General features: G+C 44.1%; 1 protein-coding gene across 1 annotated transcript; it reads left to right on the top strand.

The window, feature by feature from the left end:
* The first annotated feature begins 21,177 nt into the window (after positions 1-21,177).
* Positions 21,178-23,038, top strand: LOC133628656 (endogenous retrovirus group K member 5 Gag polyprotein-like). Its single transcript, XM_062017069.1, has one exon. The coding sequence runs from the start codon at positions 21,421-21,423 to the stop codon at positions 22,531-22,533; it is 1,113 nt and encodes a 370-aa protein (XP_061873053.1). The 5' UTR covers positions 21,178-21,420; the 3' UTR covers positions 22,534-23,038.
* The last annotated feature ends 348 nt before the right edge of the window (positions 23,039-23,386 follow it).

The raw sequence follows: 23,386 nt of genomic DNA, 5'->3' as shown, positions 1-23,386 counted from the left end.
CTCTACAAGATAGCTCCCACAGCACAGTAAATCCATCAGTAATAGAATGAGACTCACAATTGTTATTTGGGCCATCATGTTCCCAGGCCCTATCATTCTTTTCACAAAATCATACAGCCAACTTAGCAAAGCTATCAAGGTTAGAGTGCAGCACAGAGTCAGTGTTAGTAGCATCGTGTTCCCAAACATTACAAAGTGTAAGATAAGTCGCATTACAGCAAGGCTCTGTTGCCAGCACAGGAATTTTGCACTCATTGGCTTACTCTAACTACAATGCATTTAATGTTGGGCGCCAAAAAGGTTGAGGTAGTTTGACCCTGGCTAGATGCCAGGTGCCCACCACACCGCTCTATCCCCCACCTCCCCAGCAAGCCAGCAAAGGGGAGAAAATGTGATGGGAGTCTCATGGGTTGAGATAAAAGCAGTTTAATAAAGAAACAGCAAAGCCATGTGGGCGGGAAGTAAAACAAAAGCAGATAAAGCTGTTACTCTCTACTTCCGATCTGCAGCCCTGTCTGGCCACCTCTTGAGAAGCAAGGCTTCAGTACGCGTAGCGGTTGCTTTGGGAAGGCCAGAAATGAATCTTGTCTCCATTTCCTGGTCCTCTCACCCAGTTTATTTTACTGAGCTGATGTCATATGGTATGGAATATCTCCTTGGTAACCCTGGGTCACCTGTTCTGGCCGGGGTCCCTCCCAAGATTGTGCTCACTCACAACTATTGGTGAAGGTGAGGGAAGGAATGCTGGAGAGATAGTCCTGATGCTGTGCGAGTGGTAGTCATAATATTGATATCTCCAATCACCCTTCATCTCAGCTCCCGTTTTAAATACAGCCTGCTTGTAGATGTTACGCCACTGCGTCTGGGAGCTACAAGAAAGCAGATACACAGACCCCATCTACAGTGGTACGTACGTCCCCGTGTAGCCTATCAGTCAGCACTGTGCCACCTTTGCAGTTGGTTTGCTGTGGGAGCCATCTCCAATCCCGCGCATTTGGTCGGCTCCGTTCTCATTGAAAATACAGGCTGCCAGAAGAAGTCACTGTTCCTGGGAGCTACAAGAGAGCAGGTACGCAGAGCCCACCCACAGTGATACCTAGGTCCCCGTGTAGCCTATCAGCCCGCACTATACTACATTTGCAGCTGCTTTCCTATGGGAGCTATCTCCAATCCCACGCACTTGGCCTGCTGAGCTCCCTTTTAAAAAATACAGGCTGTCGGTGGAAATTACGTCACTGCGTCTGGGAGCTACAAGAAAGCAGGTATGCAGACTACATCTTCAGTGGTATGTAGGTCCCCAAGTAGCCTATCAGCCATCACTGTGCCATCTCTTCGGCTGCTTTCCTATGGGAGCTATCACCAATCCTGCGTACTTAGCCTGCTCAGCTCCCATTGAAAAAACACAGGCTGCCAATAGAAGCTACGCCACTGCGTCTGGGAGCTATAAGAAAGTAGATATGCAGAACCCAGCTACATTGGTACGTAGGTCCCCGTGTAGCCTATGAGCTAGCACTGTGCCACCTTTGCAGCTGCTTTCCATTAGGAGGTATCTTCAATCCGGTACACTTGGCCTGCTCAGCTCTCATTGAAAATAAAGGCTGCCGTTATGTAACGGAAAAGGTTGTCTTCTTTAATGAAGTCAGGAAAGAATAGTTGTGCAAGGAACCATTTAAAGTCATTTTAAAAGTCTTTTAAAGCTTTAACCGTAAAGTTTCTTCAATGTGTGTGGTAGGCGTCCGGAAAATCTTGGGTTGTAACGTGAGAGGTGGAAGGTACAGAAGAGGTGGGCATGGGGTGGAGTGAGAGGAGGTGCTGGTGGTAGCAGATATAAGCACATGGTGTAAACAAGTGGGGGGAATAAAGTATCATCAATGCTGAGTGTGTGGTGATCCTTGTCCCCTCAGCGGGGGGGCTGAGTAATCCGTGAGTACGGCCTGGTGGTGTTGCCAGTGGTGGCAACAAATGTGAACAGGTGCAGTTGGCTGAGATGCTTATAGGAGGTACAATAGGTTGCGCATGAGCTGATAAGAGCCAAGAGCAGAGTTCATGAGGGAGCCACTAGAGGAAGACTACTGACTTCATCCCAGCCACCAGAAGACCAGAAGACCCCCTAGTAAAAAGACGGGCACATGTGCAGAGTACACCAGGGAGCGATGCATCCGACCGATAAGGACTGTATAAAAGGACTGTTATATGGGGGAGGGGTCACAAGCCGTTGGTGGATCAGAGTCTCCCGGACGCCCAGCACTGTTTTGCTTATTTGCCACTTATAAATTTGATCCACGAGTCACTTAAATTGGCTAGTGAACTTTATCACAGCAAACTATAACAATTTGATGTCATGACTCGGATACAGGTATATTTGATATTGGACTCCCGGACTAGGGGGGCCCCATCTGCGTATGGCCCTGGTGTGTTAAATTACCTTGCCAATCTCTGTATTCTGAACCCCTTCTAAATTTGGCAAATAAGCAAATAAACCTGCAGTACCCCATAAATTTTTGTGCACGAAGATCCGAACGAAGACTCTTGATTGAGTAAGTATTTGCGTGGTTCCGTTCAGTCGGGGTGGGTATCCTAGAGTGCGAGTGACTGAGAGGTCTCAAGGAGACCAAGCGAGTGCGCACCCTCCAGTAGTGCAGTTCCCATTGCCCACAAGGACGTGGGTCACGACCGAGGGGATCGATTGTGAAAACGTGTCAAGGGCACTCTGGATGACGGGACAGAGGAAGAGCAAGCCCTCTGATCCCATGGGTGGCATAAGGACAGGCTGCCAGATATTCCCCTAGAAAGTCCTCTGGGGATGATGATAAAATTTTGGAATGATTCTCCCCGTGGAAGACAAAAGAGTAAGGAAAAGATGGTACATTACTGTATGGAAGTTTGGGGGGGGAAGTCATTAGGAAATCCCCATATTATTTGGCCCATATTTGGGTCTTTTGAGGACTGGTTATGCGCAGACCTCAATTTGTGGGTAAATGATAAAAAGACCGTTACCCTAGAGGAAATTGAATGTGCGAGTCTCTGGATACCCCAACCTTCTGATAAGGTATCCTTGTTCGCTCTTAAGGAAAAGAAAGCTAAGAGTCCACCCGAAGAGGAGATTTGGCCGCCCCCATATGTTCCACCAACTACTGAGCCTGGTCCTCTGATTTTACCTCTTCCACCTCCCCCCCTGCCCAGAAGTAGAGCATGGGGACCAAAACTCTGAGTTAGAGCTGAAACCTCCGGGTCCCTTGACGAGAGTAGGACTTGGGAGGGAAGGGCTGAGAAGGGGTTATTCCCCTTGAGGGAAGTCCCCATTGTGAATGCAGGAGCAGGAGCTCAGAGAGGAGGACCAGGGGTTGGTTATATAGCTGTGCCCTTGAATACCGGGGATGTGAGAAAATTAAAAAAAGGAGATGGGGAGTTTGTTAGAAGATCCTCTGAGTGTGTCTGAGAGATTAGATCAGTTCTTAGGGCAAAATCTCTATACCTGGAATGAACTAGCAGGAATGAGAATCTGGGATGAACAGCACCAGGTAGGACGAGACACAGATGTGAAATGGCCCTTGCAAAGGCCCAATTGGAATAATCAGATGGCGGAGCACAGAGCCCATATGGCAGACCTCCGAGTCATCATTGTCCAGGGAATCAGAGACTCTGTTCCCCGAGGACAGAATATTAACAAAGCATTCAATGAGAGACAGAGAAAAGACGAAACCCCAACTGATTGGCTTGAGAGATTACGTAAAAGCCTCCAACTGTACTCTGGAGTAGATCCAGCAGTTCCATTGGGACAGGCATTATTAAAGACCCACTTTGTGGCAAAATCATGGATAGATATCCAAAAGAAACTAGAAAAATTAGAAGATTGGAAAGAAAAAGGGCTAGATGAATTACTGAGGGAGGCACAAAAAGTATATGTGAGGAGAGAGGAGGAAGCCGAGAGAAAGCAAACTAGACTTTTAGTGGTGGCCATTTGGGAGGGACAGAAAGGGACTCTGGCAGTAGTCCAAGGCAATGAGAAAGGGAAACAAAAGCCTGGGAGACAGGTGCATTCATCAGAAAAAAGGAATCAAAGGACGATGGAATGTTTTCATTGTAAACAGAAGGGACACCTAAAAAGGAATTGTCGAAGGAGATTCCAGGATGAACAGATGTTTAAGGAAGAATAGGGGGATCAGGGGCTCTATTTGCTGAGGACCACAAGAGTAACTGTGCCTTTGATAAAACTGAAGTTAGGTCCTCAGCATCAGGAAGTAGAATTTTTAGTGGTCTCTGGGGCTGAGAGATCTACACTCTAGTGATTGCCCCAGGGGTGTAAGATATCTTCAGAGAAAATACAAGTAGTAGGGGCAAAAGGGGAACCATTTAAAGTACCTCTTGTGAAGGAGGTACTGATAGAATCTGAAGCAGCAAAAATATGCTGTAGGATCCTTTTTGTTAGTTCCAGAGGCTGATTATAATTTATTAGGGAGAGACTTAATTACAGACTTAGGAAAAACCCTGGGCTGTCAGTAAAGATAAAGCAGTATCCCTTGTCACAAGAAGGTAGACAAGGCTTAAAACCAGAAACAGAAAGACTAATATCTAAGGGACTACTTGAGCCCTGTATGTCCCCTTACGATACTCCCATATTGCCAGTAAAGAAATCTGATGGGACTTAAAGATTAGTACATGACCTCTGGGAGATAAACGAGAGAACTATTACTAGGTTCCCTGTGGTAGCTAACCCACACACCTTATTGAGTCAATTGAGTCCAGAGTACCAGTGGTATAGTGTGATAGACCTTAAGGATGCCTTTTGGGCATGTTCCCTGAAAGAGGAGTGCAGGGATTATTTTGCTTTTGAATGGGAAGATCCTGACACCCATAGAAAACAACAGTTGAGATGGACTGGATTACCACAGGGATTTAGAGAGTCCCCCAATCTTTTTGGACAAGCACTAGAAGAGATCTTGAGAAATTATGAGTTAGGCAAAGAAGTTATTTTAGTTCAATATGTGGACGATTTATTATTAGCAGGGAGAGACGAAGAAGCTGTTAGACAGGAAAGTATTCAATTGTTTAATTTCCTGAGTTTACAAGGATTGAAAGTGTCTAAATCTAAATTACTGTTTGCTGAAGAAAAGGTAAAATATTTGGGACACTGGTTTATAAAGGGAACTAAAAAACTTGATCCAGATCGAGTAAATGGGATACTGTCCCTACAAGCTCCAAAGAGTAAGAGACAAGTAGACAGCTTTTAGGTCTGTTGGGATATTGTAGAAAATGGATTGAAAATTTTAGTAAGAAAGTAAAATTTTTGTACCAGAAATTAACTCGAGATGGATTAGTTAAATAGACCAAAGAAGATGAAAGAGACTTTGAGAATTTAAAAGTCGATTTGATTAACGTTCCTGTGCTTAGCCTGCCTGATGTTAGAAAACCTTTTATTTGTTACCTTTGGAGGGGAGTTAAAGGTGTTTTCTTCCCATAACATTTGGGGGAGGTATTACAACAAAAGTCAGAAAAATGGATAACTGATGCTAGACTCTTAAAATATGAAGGTATATTAATGCACTCTCCGAAATTAGAAATAGAAACCACCAGTATGGAGAGCCAAATGATACCCTGAGGAATTGGCTCCTATGGGAACCAAATGGGAATACCATACCCCGTGTCATCCCCAAAGTTCCGGAAGAGTGGCGAGAATGAATGGAGAAATTAAGAAACCGCTAACAAAATTAATGTTAGAAACAAAAAATGTCCTGGACCCTTAGCTTTGTTAAATATAAGGACTCAACCAAGGACAGACACGGGGGCTTCTCCGTTTGAAATGTTGTATGGGATGCCTTATAATTTAGAGATCTATCAGGAACATCCTAGCATAGAAGAAGGATATTTGCAGGAATATATTATTGAAATGTTGAAAAGATAGAATGAATTAAGGAAAAGGGGATGGTGGTACAGAAACCACCCTTAGATATTGCTATCCACACGATTAATCCTGGGGACAAAGTCTTGATAAAAACCTGGAAAGAATCATCTTTAATCCCCCCGATGGGAGGGTCCTTTTCTTGTCTTATTTAAGGACCAATTTCCCAGGATCAGTGGGAAGCTGCAGAGGTGCCAGGAGAACTGAAGCTTAAGCTGTGTAAAAAGTGACATGTTGACTGAGGAGAGGAGTGGAGTGATTTCCTTTTTGTAAAATATTACAGTGCAATGTTTATATTGTGATCATCAGAAAGGTGTAAGAGAATCGGTGGGGCTGTAATACCTATTTTAAAGTAACAGATCGTGGAATAGCAATAGCTTAGAAGAATAAAACAATCTGAGTCGAGTGGGGGTTGTAAATTAAGTTTATAGAAGGGTGCTTTATATGCAGAAGGCCCGTAGAACCGAGACCTGGATGTGAAAGCCAGTGGTTCAGATATCCCATGGGTGCTGGAGGAAAAGGCAAAAGGAAAGAGGCCTATAAGGAGACAAAGAATACCCCTGAAGATTACAACTGCTGCTGAGAAGATCATAAACCTCACTGCTCTAAGCAATAGAGTAGGTGAAGGAGGCAGAGGCGTACAGGGAGTGGGGTATAGAGCATCTCAAAGCCTCAAATTGGGAATCCTAAGATCCCAAGCCTACCTCTAAGAAGGGCAAAAGCATTGCACCTAAAAGAATGTGGGGTGAAAAACTAAAAAAAAATAGTACCATTTTATTTGATAAAGGCCCCACCCATTATCCGGGAATGGTATATTGTTATCTGGCTGATGGAGTGGTTAACTATCCTAATCCAAATGTTATGGAGCGCTGCTGGCTATGTTATACCATGAACCTCCCATTTTATGAGACAATCGGAGTGAACGACTCCAAGTGGGTTTGTTCAAAAATCGGTGCAATCCCATGCCTCTCCTTAAAGGTATTTAATGTCAGCAATGAATACTGTATTCAGGAAACCATTGTTCCATGCATTTTATATCACCCTGAAGAGTTTGTCTATAATCATTGGAATACCGGGGCGATCTGGTATAAGCTGTAGCCTTTCACAGCCCTAACTCTAGCTACCTTGATGGCAATTGGGGCAGCGGGAGCAGGGACCGGGATTGCATCTCTAGTGAAGCAGAACCAGAGATTCTAAGCTTTCAGAAATAGCTTTACAAAATTTCCGGGGATTGGATCTGCTGTTTTTACAACAAGAGGGACTGTGTGCAGCCCTAGGGGAAGAATGCTGTTTTTATGTAGATCATACCGGTATAATGAGACACGATGAAAAAATTACGAGAGGGCTTGGAGAAACGAAAACAAGAAAGGGAACAGCAACAAGCCCGGTATGAGTCATGGTTCAACTATTCACCTTGGCTCACGAGACGTTATTGTCAGCTATAGCTGGGTCCATCATTCTACTGGTATTAGCACTGACGATTGGGCCTTGTGTATTCAATAGGGTAACTGAGATTGTAAAAACCAGACTAGAAGCAGCCCACTTAATGTTGGTAAGGAAGCAATACAAGCAGTTAGCCAACAAAGAGGATGGAATAAGTAAAACACCTATTTTAGAAATTGCTAAAGATGTTATTAGGAGATTTGATGAACGAAATGAGGGAAAAAAAAAGGGGGATTATAATGGAAAAGGTCATGTTTGTTAATCAAATCATGAAAGAATAGTTGTGCAAGGAACCGTTTAAAGTCGTTGTAAAAGTCTTGTAAATCTTTAACCGTAAAGTTTCTACAATGTGCACAGGTGCAGTTGGCTAAGGTGTTTATAGGAGGTAAAATAGGTTGCGCATAAGCTGAGAAGAGTTCATGAGCGGGCCACTAGAAAAAGACTACTGACTTCATCCCAGCGACGACCCTACAACCACCAGGAGGCAGAAGAAGACCCCCTAGTAAGGACTGTATAAAAGGACTGTGATACGGGGAGGGGGGGGAGGGGGGTGTCGCGAGCCGTTGGCGGAGCGGAGTCTCCCGGCCACCCAGTGCTGTTTTGCTTATTTGCTGCTTGCTTAATAAATTTGATCCATGAGTCACTTAAATTGGCTAGTGAACTTTATCACAGCAATCTATAACAAGTTAGAAGTTACACCACTGCAACTGGGAGCTACAAGAAAGCAGGTACGCAGACCCCACCTACAGTGGAACGTAGGTCCCTGTGTAGTCTACAGTCAGCACTGTGTCACCTTTGCAGCTGCTTTCCTGTGGGAGCTATCTTCATTCCCGCACACTTAGCCTGCTCAGCTCCCACTGAAAATACAGGCTGCTGTTAGAAGTAACACCACTGCCTCTGAGAGCTACACGGACGCTTCTGAGTCGTGCACTCTGGAAGTAAAGCAAAAGCAGGTAAAGCTGTTACTCTCTACTTCCCAACTGCAGCGATGTCAAGCCACCTCATGAGAAGCAGGGCTTCGGTACGCGTAGCAGTTGCTTTTGGAAGGCCAGAAATGAATCTTCCCTCCCCTTCCTGCTCCTCTCTCGCAGTTTATTTTACTGAGCTGATGTCATATGGTATGGAATATCTCCTTGGTCTGCCTGGGTCAGCTATTCTGGCCGTGGTCTCTCCCAAGATTGTGCTAAACCAAAGCTATTGGTGAAAGTGAAGGAAGGAATGCGGGAGGGACAGCCCTGATGCTGTGCGAGCAGTACTCATGATATTGATATCAACAGTAAGCACAGCACTGCAAGAGCTGCTTTGGAAAATCACTACCATCCCAGACCCACTACAGCCACCTTTTCCGTTGCTTTCCTGTAGGAGCTATCTCCAGTCCTATGCACTTGGCCTACTCAGTTCCCACTTAAAATACAAGATGTCGGTAGAAGTTACGCCACTGCGTCTGGGAGCTACAAGAAAGCAGGTACGCAGTCCCCACCGACATTGGTACATAGGTCCCCGTGTAGCCTAACAGCCAACACTTTGTCACCTTTTCAACTGCTTTCCTGTGGGAGCTATCTCCTATCCACCAGCACAGCAACCAGTAATTTACCACTGTGGTAGTTTTACCCTGGCTGGATGACAGGTGCCCACCACACTGCTCTATCCCCCACCTCCCCAGCAAACCACGGAAGGGAAGAAAATACGGTGGGACTCTGGATGGTTGAGATAAAAGCAGTTTAATAAAAAAACAGCAAAGCCGTGAGAACAAGAAGCCAAGCAAACACAGATAAAGCTGTTACTCTCTCCTTTCACTCTGCAGCGATTTCCGGCCACCTTCCGAGAAGCAGGGCTTCAGTATGCATAGCGGTTGCTTTTGGAAGGCCAGAAATGAATGAATACTGTCCACTTCTCTCCTTCTGCAATCTTAAGTGCTAGTTGGCTGGCTTTCACTTCAGCAAACTGACTCAACTCACCTTCTCCTTCCGCGGTCTCAATAACTCGTAATGTGGGACTCCACACAGCAGCTTTCCACTTACAATGATTTCCTACCACGCAGCAGGATCCATCAGTAAACAAAGCATAATGCCTCTCATCTTCTGATAGTTCATTATACAGTAGTGCCTCTTGGGCACGAGCTACTTCCTTAGGCAGTGGTCCAAAATCCCTGTCTTCTGGCCAGTCCATGATCTCTTCCAGGATTCCTGGGTGATTAGATTTCCCCAGCTGAGATCGTTGTGTAATCAGCGCCATCCACTTACTCCATGTAGCGCTGGTTGCATGATGCATAGAATGGGATTTCCCTTTGAACATCCAGTGTAGCACAGGCAGACGTGGCTCCAAGACGAGGTAAGCTTCTGTGCCAATGACTTTTGAAGCAGCTCGAAGTCCCTCATATGCTGCCAGTATTTCTTTTTCAGTATGGGTTTAGTGGGCTTCTGATCCTCGATATCTTCGGCTCCAAAACTCTAATGGTTGACCTCGGGTTTCTCCAGATGATTTCTGCTAGAGATCCAGGTGAGACCATGCTCTCCAGCGGCAGTGTAGAGGATATTCTTCACATCTGATCCTGTACGGAAGGGCTCAAGGGCGACTGCAAGAGCTATTTCCTGTTTAATTTGTTTAAAACATTGTTGTTGCTCAAGGTCTCACTCAAAACAGTGCTTCTCTCTGGTTACTCTAAAAAGAGGGCTCGAAAGCTGACTGTGTTGTGGGATATGCATCCTCCAGCATCCCACAAGGCCCAGGAAAGCTTGTGTTTATTTATTATTAGTTGGTTGAGACATAGTCGCTATTTTGTTTACAACATCCAGAGACACATGCTGACGTCCATCTTGCAATTTTATTCCCAAAAACTGGATCTCTTGTGCAGGTCCCTTTACTTTGTTTCTTTTTACAGCAAAATCAGCTTTTAGGAGAATCTGAATTATTCTTTTCCCTTTCTCAAACACTTCTTCTGCCTTGTTGCCCCATGCAATTATGTCATCAATGCACGGTAAATGTTCGGGGGCATCACCCATTTCCAGTACAGTTTGGATTACACCATGAAAAATAGTAGGACTGTGTTTTCAACCCCTGGGGCAATCGAATCTAGGTATATTGGACACATCTCCATGTGAAGGCGAATTGTGGCCTGAACTCTGCTGCCATCGAAATTGAGAAAAATGCATTAGCGATGTTAATCATAGCATACCACTTGGCTGCTTTTGACTCCAGTTCATACTGGAGCTCCAACATGTCTGGTATAGCAACATTCAATGGTGATGTCACTTCATTCAGGCCACGATAGTCTACTGTTAACCTCCACCCTCCATCAGATTTTTTCACAGGCCATATGGGACTATTAAACTGGAAATGAGTTTTGCTAAGTACTCCTTGAGCCTCCATTTGATGAATCAACTCACAGATGGGAGCCCAGGAATCTCAGTTGGTGCGATATTGCCTCCGGTGCACCATCCTGGTAGCAATTGGTACCTGTTGCTCTTAACTTGCAGCAATCCCACAACAAAAGGGTCTTCTGAGAGGCCAGGTAAACTGGAGAGTTGTTTGATTTTCTCTGTATCTACAGTAGCTAAACCAAAAGTCCATCGAAACCCCTTGGGGTCTTTGAAGTACCCTCTCCTGAGGTAATCTATGCCAAGAATACAAGGGGCCTCTGGACCAGTCACAATGGGGTTTTTTTCCCATTTGTCTTCTGTTAAGCTCCCTTCAGCCTCTAATACAGATAATTCTTCACATCCCCCTGTCACTCCAGAGATCCAGACAGAATCTATGCCTCTATACCTTGGTGGCATCAATGTACACTGTGCCCCTGTGTCTACTAAGGCTTTATATCTTTGTGGGTTTGATGTGCCAGGCCATCGAATCCACACAGTCCAGCAGATTCGGTCATCCCTTTCCTCCTCCTGGCTGGAGGCAGGGACCCTCTATTTCTGTTCTTCATCAGAGTATTTGCTATCTGATCCTTGCAATTTTAGACCTGAAGTCTCCTCATTGGCATCGAAGGAAGTGATTGCAGTTCTTCTATGTCTTGGTGATTGTTGATTGTCCTCTTTTTTCGTTCTGGCAGCTACTATACTTAGAGCCCTCTTGGCTGGTTCTTTTCTAACAGCTGTCTTCCCCCTTAGTTCAAGTACTCGCGCTTCCAGCTTAAAAGTAGGTTCACCATCCCATTTCCTCATATCCTCTCCTTGGCCACGCAAAAAGAGCCAGAGTTCATTTCGTGGTGTATTCCTGCATCTCGGACTTCCTTTTCCCCTGGTCAGGGCAGTGAATGACCGAATTCTTAGGGCAGTTCTGACAGTCAGGCCATAATCCCACACTGGTGAAGACGTGCAGAGGCTCTCTTCATAGTTTTGTAACCAAGAAGATATTCTCTCCACTGTTGGTATATCCATGTCTGGGTGATACACCATTGCCAAGATATTAGAATATGTAGCTGGGGCACTCTGAATCACTTTTCTCAACATGGCCCGTTCACACTGGACATCGTCTGGATCCGTGGAGGCCTCGGCATTATCTAGATCACCATAGATGACTTCCAAGACAGCTAATTCCCTTAGGTATTGGATGCCTTCATCTGCTCTAGTCCACTTTCCTCAGGCATTTAAAAGATCTTCCTTGAATGGGTATTTTCCCTTACACTTGGAAGGAGTCGTTTCCAGAGACTGCATATTGAGGTCTTCTTTTTGATGTCTCTATCGATTCCCCGGGTCCCTAGCAAGAGATCCCAGCTGTTGGGCTTCTCTGTCCCAACATCTGAGAAGCCAGGCACCAATCAGCTCACCTGGCTGGCGAATGTAATTGTTGCAGATACACAATTATTTTAGTTAAAACTTATACTCACAGTAAGTAGTCAAGAACTTGTTAAGCACTTGTTAACCACCTAGTAATAGTTCAGTCAATTAGCTAAGCACTTGCAAATAACTCAAACACCTATTGATTAGCTAAGTATTAATTTGAATCACATAAGGATCAAACTGCAAGAGTTACATACCACACCTGATAGGGACATGTTACCTTAGCTACCAGACCCTGGTAAATGTATTTTTTAGTTATTACTAAAACAAAAGGACTGATATCTTTTTTTGACCAATCACTGTGATTTTGGAAATTTTGTGCTTGTTGTGAACCAATCAAGGTGAAGGACATTTTATGCATGCTTGTGTTGGCAAAGGTGATTCTTTTGTTTGAGTCCTATAAAAACCCTCAAAATGGTAACTAACAAGGAAGCACATATGGAGGAGCTTTCCCCATGTTTTCCCAGCGCTTCATAATAAAGAAGTGCCTGCTTATCTGCATTCCTGTGTAGATAAGTTTTTCGTGATTTGGGAATCCTCAACGTAATCTTTTCGCATATCTCAAAGTTCTGATGATGTGAGGGACTGAGTAGTTTCCATTTCTTTTTCGACTTCTTTCACTTCTACTCCTGATCTCCTTACTGAAGGACCAGCTTCTTCTTCTAACCTTTCCTCTTCCTCCTCTTCTGCCCTTACAAATCGATCATATGGACTTGACCTCCTTATCCACTGTTTCTTCTTAACTACTGGGGAAACCACTGTGGTTTTTATGTGATTCCCTGACTCAATCATGGTTGTCTCAGACACAATTTGGGTTTCCACTTCAACCATAGTTCTCTGAGAGGACTAGAGTGCGGTTCGGTATGCAGAGGCTAGCCCCCAGTATAGTGCCTGAACCTCATGGGCCTCATTGGGGTAGGCAAGACACCCTTCTATCAGGAATTTTTATCTGTTCAACTGTAAAATCCCAGGTTACAGGGTATTTGCCCAAATTCATCCACACACCCTGTCACTCAGGGACTGGCCGCTTCGGGGGGCATTTTAATATGTTTCCATCCCAAATTTGTCCTCTCTGATACCCAGATGAGTCCGAATTCCACAAAATATGTAATATAGAAGCTATATTAATTAGTAATATTAATATTCTCATATAAGGATGAGTAAGGACCTGGGAAGTCTGTATAACAAATTTGTCTACGTCAGTCCGAGCAAAAGGGAAAGAGGTGCTTTGCTCCATGACCTCCACAAGATAGCTCCCACAGCACAGTAAAACCATCAGTAATATATGAGACACGCTATTATTATTTGGGCCATCATGTTCCCAGGCCCTTTCATTCTCTTCCCAAAATCATACAACCAACTTAGCAAAGCTATCAAGGTTAGAGCACAGCACAGAGTCAGTGTTAGTAGTGTCCATTTCCCAAACATTACAACGTGTAAGATAAACCGCATTACAGCAAGGCTCCATTACCAGCACAGGAACTTTGCACTCATTGGCTTACTCTAATTACAATGCATTTAATGTAAAACTGCTATTATCTCGCCCCACGTTGGGCTCCAAAAAGGCTGAGGTAGTTTGACCCTGGCTAGATTCCCGGTGCAATCCACACTGCTCTATCCCCAACCGCCACAGCAAGTTAGGGAAGGGGAGAAATAAGATGGGAGTCTCATGGGTTTAGATAAAAGAAGTTTAATAAAGAAACAGCAAAGCTGAGCACACGGGCAGCAAATCAAAAGCAGATAAAGTTGTTACTCTCTACTTCCATCTGCAGCGATGTCTGGCCACCTCCCAAGAAGTAGGGCTTCGGTATGCGTAGCGGGACTTTTGGAAGGCCAGAAATGAATCTTTCCTCCTTTTCCTGCTCCTCTCCTCTAGTTTATTTTACTAAGCTGATGTACTATGGTATGGAATATCTCCTTTGTCAGCCTGTTACAGCTGTTGTGACCGTGGTCCCTCCCAAGATTGTGCTTACCCACAGCTATTGGTGAAGGTGGGGAAAGGAATGCTGGAGCGACAGTCCTGATGCTCTGCAAGCAATAGTCATAATATTGATATCAACAGGTAGCACAGCACTGTAAGAACAGCTGTGGAAAATCACTACCATCCCAGATCCAGTACAGCCACCTTTTCAGCTGCTTTCCTGTGGGAGCTATCTCCAATTCCCCGCCATCTCAGTTCCCGTTTGAAATACAGGATGCCGGTAGAAGTTACGCCACTGCTTCTGGGAGCTACAATAAAGAAGGTACGCAGATCCCACTTACAGTGGTACATAGGTCCCCGTGTAGCCTATCAGTCAGCACTGTGCAACTATTTCAGCTGCTTTCCTGTGGGAGCATTCTGCAATCCTGCGCACTTGGCCTGCTAAGCTCCCTTTGAAAATACAGACTGCTGGGAGAAGTTACACCACTGCGTCTGAGAGCTACAAGAAAGCAGGCACGCAGATCCCACCTACAATAGTACCTAGGTGTCCGTGTAGCCTATCAGCCAGAACTGTGTCACCTTTACAGATGCTTTCCTGTGGGAGCTATCTCCAATCCCACGCACCTGGCCTGCTCAGCTCCTATTGAAAAAATGTAGGCGACTGGTAGTAATTACATCACGGCGTCTGGGAGCTACAAGAAAGCATATACGCAGGCCTCACCTACAGTGGTACGTAGGTCCCCATGTAGTCTATCAGTCAGCACTGTGCCACCTTTGCAGCTGCTTTCCTGTGGGAGCTATCTCCAATCCCATGAACTTTGTCTGCTCAGTTCCTATTTGAAATACAGGTTACCGGTTCATATTACGCCACTGCGTCTAGGAGCTACAAGAAAGTAGGTACGCAGAGCCCACCTACATTGGTACCTAGGTCCCCATTTAGCTTATCAACAAGCACTGTGCCACCTTTGCAGCTTCTTTCCTGTGGTAGCTATCTCCAATCCCCGAACTTGGCCTGCTCAGCTCCCATTGAAAAAATACAGGCTGTCTGTAGAATTTACGCCACTGCGTAAGGAAATACAAGAAAGAAGGTACGCAGACCCCACCTACAATAGTACCTAGGTGTCCGTGTAGCCTATCAGCCAGCACTGTGTCACCTTTGCAGTTGCTTTCCTGTGGGAGCTATGTCCAATCCTGTGCACTTGATCTGTTCAGCTCCCATTGAAAAAATACAGACTGCCAGTAGAATTTACGCCACTGCCTCTGGGAGCTATAAGAAAGCTGGTAAGCAGACCCCACCTACAGTGGTATGTACGACTTTGTGTAGCCTATCAGCTAGCACTATGCTGTTGCAGATACCCAATTAGTAATCAAACACTTGCTAAGCACTTGTTAATCACTTTGTAATAGTTCAATCAATTAGCTAAGCATTTGTAAATGACTCAAACAACTATCGACTAAGTTAGTATTCATTTGAATTATATAAGGATCAAACTCCAAGAGTTACATATCATACCTGATAGGGACCTGTTACCTTAGCTATGAGACTCTGGCGAATGTATTTGTTAGGTTACCTTAGCTGTTACCTTAACTACAAGACCCTGGTATAGGTATTCGTTACTTTACCTTGGATATTACCTTAGTTGTTACTAAAACAAAGGGACTGATGTCTTTTTTTGGCCAATCGCTGTGATTTTGGAATTTTTTTGTTTGTTGTGAACCAATCAAGGTGAAGGGCTAAATTGACAGATGGATATTTTATGCATGCTTTTGTTGGCAAATGTGATTCTTTTGTTTGAGTGCTATAAAACCCCTGAAAATTGTAACTAACAACGAAGCACATATGAAGGAGCTATTCCCCGTTTTTTCCCAAAGCTGCATAATAAAGAAGTGCCTGCTTATCGGCATTCCTGTGTAGATAAGTTTTTCGTGATTGCGGATCCGTCAACAGTTTTGGCGACTCAGATGGTACCACTGTAGGTGAGATCTGCGTATCTGCTTTCTTGGCGCTGCCAGAGGCCGTGAAGTAACTTCTACGAGCAGTCTATATTTTTTAATTGGGGAATGAGCAGGCCAAATGTGCGGGATTCGATAGAGCACCCACAGAAAAGAAGCTGCAAAGGTAGCACAGTGCTGGCTGATATGCTACACGGGGACCAATGTACCACTGTAGGTGTGGTCTGCGTACCTGCTCCTTTGTAGCTCGACGACACAGAGGTGTAAATTCTACTGGCAACCTGTATTTTCAAAGAGTGCTGAGCAGGTCAAGTGAACGGGATTGGAGATAGCTCCCACAGAAAAGCAGTTGTAAAGGTGGCACAGTGCTAGCTGATAGACTAAATGTTGACCAACGTTCCACTGTAGGTGGGGTTTGGGTACCTTCTTTGTTATAGCTCCCAGACACTGAGGTGTAACTTCTGCAGGCAGCCTGTATATTCAATGGGAGCTGAGCAGGCCAAGTGGTGGGACTGGAGATAGCTTTTACAGGAAAGCCGCTGCAAAGGTTTAAAAATGCTGGGTGATATGCTACTTGGGGACCTACGTTCCACTGTAGCTTTCCTGTGCATACCTGCTTTCCTGTAGATCCCAGACACAGTGGCGTAACTTCTACAGGCAGCATGTATTTTTTCAAAGGGAGCTGAGCAAGCCAAGTTGCCGGGATTGAAGATATCTCCCACAGGAAAGCAGCTGCAGTGGTTGCACAGTGCTGGCTGATAGGGTACATGAGGATCTACGTATCCCTGTAGGTGGGGACTGCGTATCTGCTTTCTTGTAGCTCGAGAGGCAGTGGCGTAACTTCTACTGGCAGCCTTGATTTTCAATTGGAGTTGAGCAGGCCAAGTGCAAGGGATTGGAGATAGCTCAACAAGGAACGCAGCTGCAAAGGTGACACAGTGCTGGCTGCAAGGCTACATGGGGACCAACGTACCACGGTAGATGGGGTCTACGTATTTGCTTTCTTGTAGCTCCTAGACGTAGTGGCGTAACTTCTACCAGCAACTTTTATTTTCAGTGGGAGCTGAGCAGGCCAAGGGAGTGGGAAAGAGATAGCTCGCACTGGAAAGCAGCGGCAAAGGTTGCACTGTTTACTGATGGCGAAAAACTTATCTACACAGGAATGCAGATAAGCCAGACACTTCTTTATTATGCAGCACTGGGAAAACAGGGGGGATAGCTCCTCCAGATATGCTTTGTTGTTAGTTGCCATTTTCAGGGTTTTTTACAGCTCAAACAAAAGAATCAGTCTATGGTGGTGGAAACATGGATCAAAATTGGATGGTCAAATCAATTCGTATTGAATGTTCAGGTCCAGACTCCAGTCCAAACAGAAATAGACTCGGAACAGGTAATTCCAACATCAGGAAATTAAATAAGTCATGAACAAACCCTGGATAGATAAAGTTTTTGAGAGACTGGGCCTGAACCTAAAGTCCTGGATAAGGTCACTGATTGAAAAACTTCTGCTATTGATTATCATGTTTCTGGAAAACTATTTAGCATATTGTTGCATCAAAAGAAAAATAATACAAAGATCGTGATGAAGCAATAGAATCTTGACAGCATTTTCAAGAGACAATGACCGGTCAAAATTGATCCACCACCATATGAATATCATGGTTTTGTTATGGAGACAACAGAAATACAGGAGTGAAAATATTGGAATGTGCATATCAATACTTTCAAAGGGGGGAAATGTTTGTTTGGGAACCAATCAAGGTGAAGGGCTAGAATGATAGATGGACGTTTTATGCATACTTGTTTTGGCAAAAGTAATTTTATCTTTTGTTTGGACTGTATAAAAACCCTGAAAATGGTAACTAACAACGAAACACCTATAGAGCTCAAAAAAAAGAATCACATTTGCCAACACAAGCATGCATAAAATTTCCATCTATCAATTTAGCCCTTCACCTTGATTGATTCCCAACAAACACAAAATTTCCAAAATCACAGTGATTGATCAAAAAAAGATATCAGTCCCTTTGTTTTAGTAAACACCTAAGGTAACAGCCAAGGTAACCTAACACATACATTTACCTCGGTCTTGTAGTTAAGGTAACAGCTAAGGTAACCTAAAAAATACATTTACCAGGGTCTGGGAGCTAATGAAACAGTTCCCTATCAGGTGTGGTATGTAACTCTTGCAGTTTGATCCTTATGTGATTCAAATGAATACTTAATTGAAAAGTGTTTGAGTTATTTGCAAGTGCTTAGCTAATTGACCGAGCTATTAATAGGTGGTTAACAAGCGCTTAACAAGTTCTTGACTACTTATTGTGATTTTAAGTTTTAACTAAAATAATTGTGTATCTGCAACTTTTACAGTCAACAGCCAGGTGAGCGGATTGGTGCCTGGCTGCTCAGATTTTGGGATAGATCTTGTAAATGCCCGAGGAAAGAAGACTAGAGCAGAAGAAAACATCCAATACCTAAGGGAATTAGCTGTCTTGGAAGTCATTTATGGTGATCTAGATAATGCATAGGCCTCCACAGATCCAGACGATGTCCAGTGTACACGGGTCATGTTGAGAAAAGTGATTCAGAGTGCCCCAGCTACGTACGCTAATATCTTGGCAATGGTGTATCACCCAGACATGGATATACCAACAGTGGAGAGGGTATCTTCTTGGTTACAAAACTATGAAGAGAGCCTGTGCACCTCCTCACCAGTGTGGGATGATGGCCTGACTTTCAGAACTGCCCCAAGAATTTGGTCATCCACTGTCTCCAGCCAGGAGGAGGAAAGGATTGACCGAATCTACTGGACTGTGTGGGACAAATGGGAAAAGCACCCCATTGTGACTGGTCCAGAGGCCCCTTGCGTTCTTGGCATAGATTACTTCAGGAGAGGGTACTTCAAAGACCCCAAGGGGTATCGATGGGCTTTTGGTATAGCCACTGTAGATATAGAGAAAATCAAACAACTCTCTAATTTACCTGGACCCTTTTGTTGTGGGATTGCTGCAAGTTCAAGAGCAACAGGTACCAATTGCTACCAGGATGGTGCACCGGAGGCAATATCACACGAACCGAGATTCCCTGGCTCCCATCTGTAAGTTGATTGATTCATCAACTGGAGGCTCAAGGAGTACTTAGCAAAACTATTTCCCCATTTAATAGTCCCATATGGCCTGTGAAAAAATCTGATGGAGGGTGGAGGTTAACAGTAGACTATTGTGGCCTGAATAAAGTGACACCACCACTGAGTGCTGCTGTACCAGACATATTAGAGCTCCAGTATGAACTGGAGTCAAAAGCAACCAAGTGCTATGCTATGATTGACATCGCTAGTGCATTTTTCTCAATTTCGTTGGCAGCAGAGTGCAGGCCACAATTTGCCTTCACATGGAGAGGTGTCCAATATACCTGGAATCGATTGCCCCAGGGGTGGAAACATAGTCCTACTATTTGTCATGGTGTAATCCAAACTGTGCTGGAAATGGGTGATGCCCCCGAACAGTACATTGATGACATAATTGTATGGTGCAAGATGGCAGATGAAGTGTTTCAGAAAGGGAGAAAGTAATTCAGATTCTCCTACAAGCTGTTTTTGCTGTAAAAAGAAACAAATAAAGGGACCTACACAAGAGATCCAGTTTTTGGGCATAAAATGGCATGATGGGCATGAGCATGTTCCTCTGGATGTCGCCCCTGGGCCTATCCGTACAGGACACGATGTGCAAAATATCCTCTACACTGCCGCTGGAGAGCATGGTCTTACCTCGAGTCTCTGGAAGAAAACATCTGTAGAAACCCGAGGTCGAACATTACGGTTTTGGAGTCGAGGATATCGAGGATCAGAAGCACACTACACCCCAACTAGCAGCATATGAGGGACTTCGAGCTGCTTCAGAAGTCATTGACAAAGAAGCTTACCTCCTCTTCGCACCACGCCTGCCTGTGCTACACTGGATGTTCATAGGGAAAACCCCTTCTATGCATCATGCACTCAGCGCTACATGGGGTAAGTGGATGACACTGATTACACAACGATCTCGGCTGGAGAAATCTAATCGCCCAGGAACCCTGGAAGAGATCATGGACTGACCAGAAGGCAGAGATTTTGGACCACTGCCTGAGGAAGTAGCTCGTGCCTAAGAGGCACCACCATATAATGAACTGTCAGAAGATGAGAGGCATTATGCTTTGTTTACTGATGGATCCTGCCGTGTAGTAGGAAATTATCGTAAGTGGAAAACTGCTGTGTGGAGTCCCACACGATGAGCTATTGAGGCCACTGAAGGAGAAGGTGAGTCGAGTCAGTTTAATGAAGTGAAAGCCGTCCAGCTAGTTCTTAAGAATGCAGAATGAGAGAAGTGGCCAGTACTCTATCTTTATACTGACTCCGGGATGGTGGCTACTGCCCTGTGTGGATGCTACAGCAATGGAAGAAGAGCAACTGGCAGTGCAAGGGTAAACCCATCTGGGCTGCTGCATTATGGCAAGACATTGCCGCTCGTGTGGAAAACATAACTCTGAAAGTACGTCATGTAGATGCTCATGGGCCAGAAAGCCATGCCACTGAAGAACAATGGAACAACCAACATGTAGACAAAGCTGCAAAAATTGAAGTAGCTCAGGTAGATCTAGACTAGGAGCGTAAAGGTGAGCTATTTATAGCTCGATGGGTGATGAGACCAATCTGCCTGAAAGGGTAGAATGGCCCTCGAAAGGATTTGCCTGGTAAGGGTTAATCTTTTCTAAGGAAGCCTGCCTGAAAGGGTTGGCTCCTTAAACAAAGCCCCTAACTTAAGCAAAAACATCCTGTATACACAACAATGATAACGACACCAGATGTCTTGTAGCCACGGAACATATATCACAAAAATGTAGTAAACAGTACCATAAATTTTGTAGATAACATTTGATTGATTTGTAGCATATAGAAAATATACGTACTCATATTGTTTGTTAACCTATACTGATGACCTTTGCGATATGTACTGACTATAAAAAGAGCATAAGAAGAAGCAATAAACTGTCACTTGCCCTAAGAGCAGTGGTCCGCCTGTCCTTCATCGTCCTGGAAAGAGCTGGTCTCTGACAAATGGTGCCGAAACCCGGGAAACTCGGTTGCCTTTGACCAGGGTGAGCTGCCTCCGAATCAACAGAACCGCGGTAAGGAAAAGGGGAAATAAAGGGGGGCAGAACTACTAGGAAGGTGTAAAATATAAGAAAGTAGAAATTTATCTCAGTAAAATAAAAACAAAAATCCCTTTTTTGTCTTAGATTTTCCGTTGACCAAGTCTGAGACTAAGTCTGGATCCAGCCGCACCTAAGCCCTTTCTATAAGGTGTCTTAGAAAGCAAGGGGGTCCAGACTGAACCTCGTGACTCAACGGTAGGGCTCCCTCATATTCAGCATTTACAATTTAAAATATGGGACATGTACATAGTACGGAAAGACAGCTGTTTGTAGCTATGGTTAAGACATTGTTAAAAAGTCGAAATATATCTGTAACCACCAAGCAAGTGGGTGGATTTTTAGAATTTATAGACACTGTGTGTCCTTGGTTTCCGAATAAAGGCACTATTAACTTGGAAACCTGGAATAAGGTCGGTGAAAACATTAAAAGCTATTATGCTGCTAACGGCCCTGATAAGATCCCTATAGATGCTTTTCCTTTATGGATTTTAATTAAAGAATGTTTACAAGGTGATACTGAATATGATAAATGGCAACGACAAACACGTCCTCGATCTCGTTCAGCGGATTCAGGTTTAAAACCTTCTGCTCTTACTAATCCCGATTCACAACCCTCTGCTCCACCTGAATATCCATCAATAATCAATAATGAACAAAAAGATATTCAGGAATCTAAATTTAAAAATCCCTTTCTTATGTACTCAAATACGGGAGGTAAAAAATGCCGACCGTTAAAACAAAGCAAGAGCGCCTTGAGACCTATAGAATTATCTGAAGAATTATCCTCCGATGAGGAAGCTGAATTAGAAAAAGAAGCTGCTCAGTATCATAATGAAGATGATCAAGTGTTTGTTAATACGCCTTTTAAATTGAAGAAACAGCAAACACTTTTAAAAAAGGAACCTGTTGTTTTACCAGCAATAGAAGCTGGTAGACGTCCGCCCCCTCCTGACATATACCATCAAATATCACCTCACTCACCCTTACAGTTATCATTGCTACAAGCTAAACAACAAGGTGAAGATGTGAGTGGGTTTTCAAAAATATTGCATGCTTATCCTATAACATATGCTCCTCACCCTACTCAAGCCAATGTTAGAATTGCTACATATACATCCATTACATTTAAGAATCTTAAAGAATTGAAAACAGCTGCTGCTCAATATGGTGCAACTGCACCATATACTATTGCTATTTTAGAGACCATTGAAGCTGAAGTTCTTCCCCCATGGGACTGGAAAGGCTTAGCTAAAGCTACCTTAACAGGAGGAGAATATTTGTTATGGCTTACAGATTTTATGGATTCCTGTTATGATTATTCTCAAAAACCACACTTTCGCCAATAAGGAATTACTCATGAAATGTTAGCTGGCACAGGACCGCATGTTGATCTGGCACAACAATTAACTTACCCTGCTGCGACATATGATGCCATTCGAGAAATTGGTTTGAAAGCCTGGAAAGGGCTACCTAGACATGGAACGTCTAGGGAAGAATTAACTAAAGTCCGACAGGGACCAGATGAACCTTATCATGATTTTGTATCTCGTTTGTTACAAACTTCATCTAGGCTCATACAAGACACCGATTCAGCTATGATTTTAGTTAAGGAATTAGCTTTTGAAAATGCTAATAATATCTGTCAATCCATATTAAGACCTTGGAAAAATAAATCAACATTAAATGACTATATCAGATTATGTTCTGATGTTAGCTCTGGATATATTCAAGGCATAGTCACTGCCGCAGCACAACAGGGCAAACCTGTTGAGCAAGTTTTAGCTGCAATGCAATTTAAGAAAAACAGAAGGGTTGCAGGCCCTCCTGGTAGCTGTTTTCATTGCGGACAAATGGGACATCAAGTACGTCAATGTCCTAATAAAAAGATTCCAAGTAATAATGGAAAGAACCCAAGTCTGTGCCCAAAATGTAAAAAAGATAATCATTGGGCTAATGAATGCCGATCTAAATATGATAAGAACGGCAATTCCTTACAGTCGGGAAACTTCTCAATGGGCTTGCCCCGGGCCCACCCAAACAAACAGGGGATGTATCCTGTGCAGGTGCAAACCTCAGAGCACCAGCTAAACAATCCATTTCACAACTCCACCGAGCCACCAGTCATAGTGCCGGACTGGACCTGTGTTCCTCCTCCCACTTCGTATTAACACCTGAAATGGGGGCACAAGCTATCCCAAC

This window comes from Colius striatus, chromosome W (genome assembly GCF_028858725.1).
Source record: "Colius striatus isolate bColStr4 chromosome W, bColStr4.1.hap1, whole genome shotgun sequence".
In the NCBI taxonomy this organism is placed as follows: domain Eukaryota; kingdom Metazoa; phylum Chordata; class Aves; order Coliiformes; family Coliidae; genus Colius; species Colius striatus.
This window is presented reverse-complemented; position numbering and strand designations above follow the sequence as displayed.

Excerpts from the sequence above, each read along its gene's own strand:
- LOC133628656 (XM_062017069.1), top strand. The coding sequence starts at position 21,421 with ATGGGACATGTACATAGTACGGAAAGACAGCTGTTTGTAGCTATGGTT.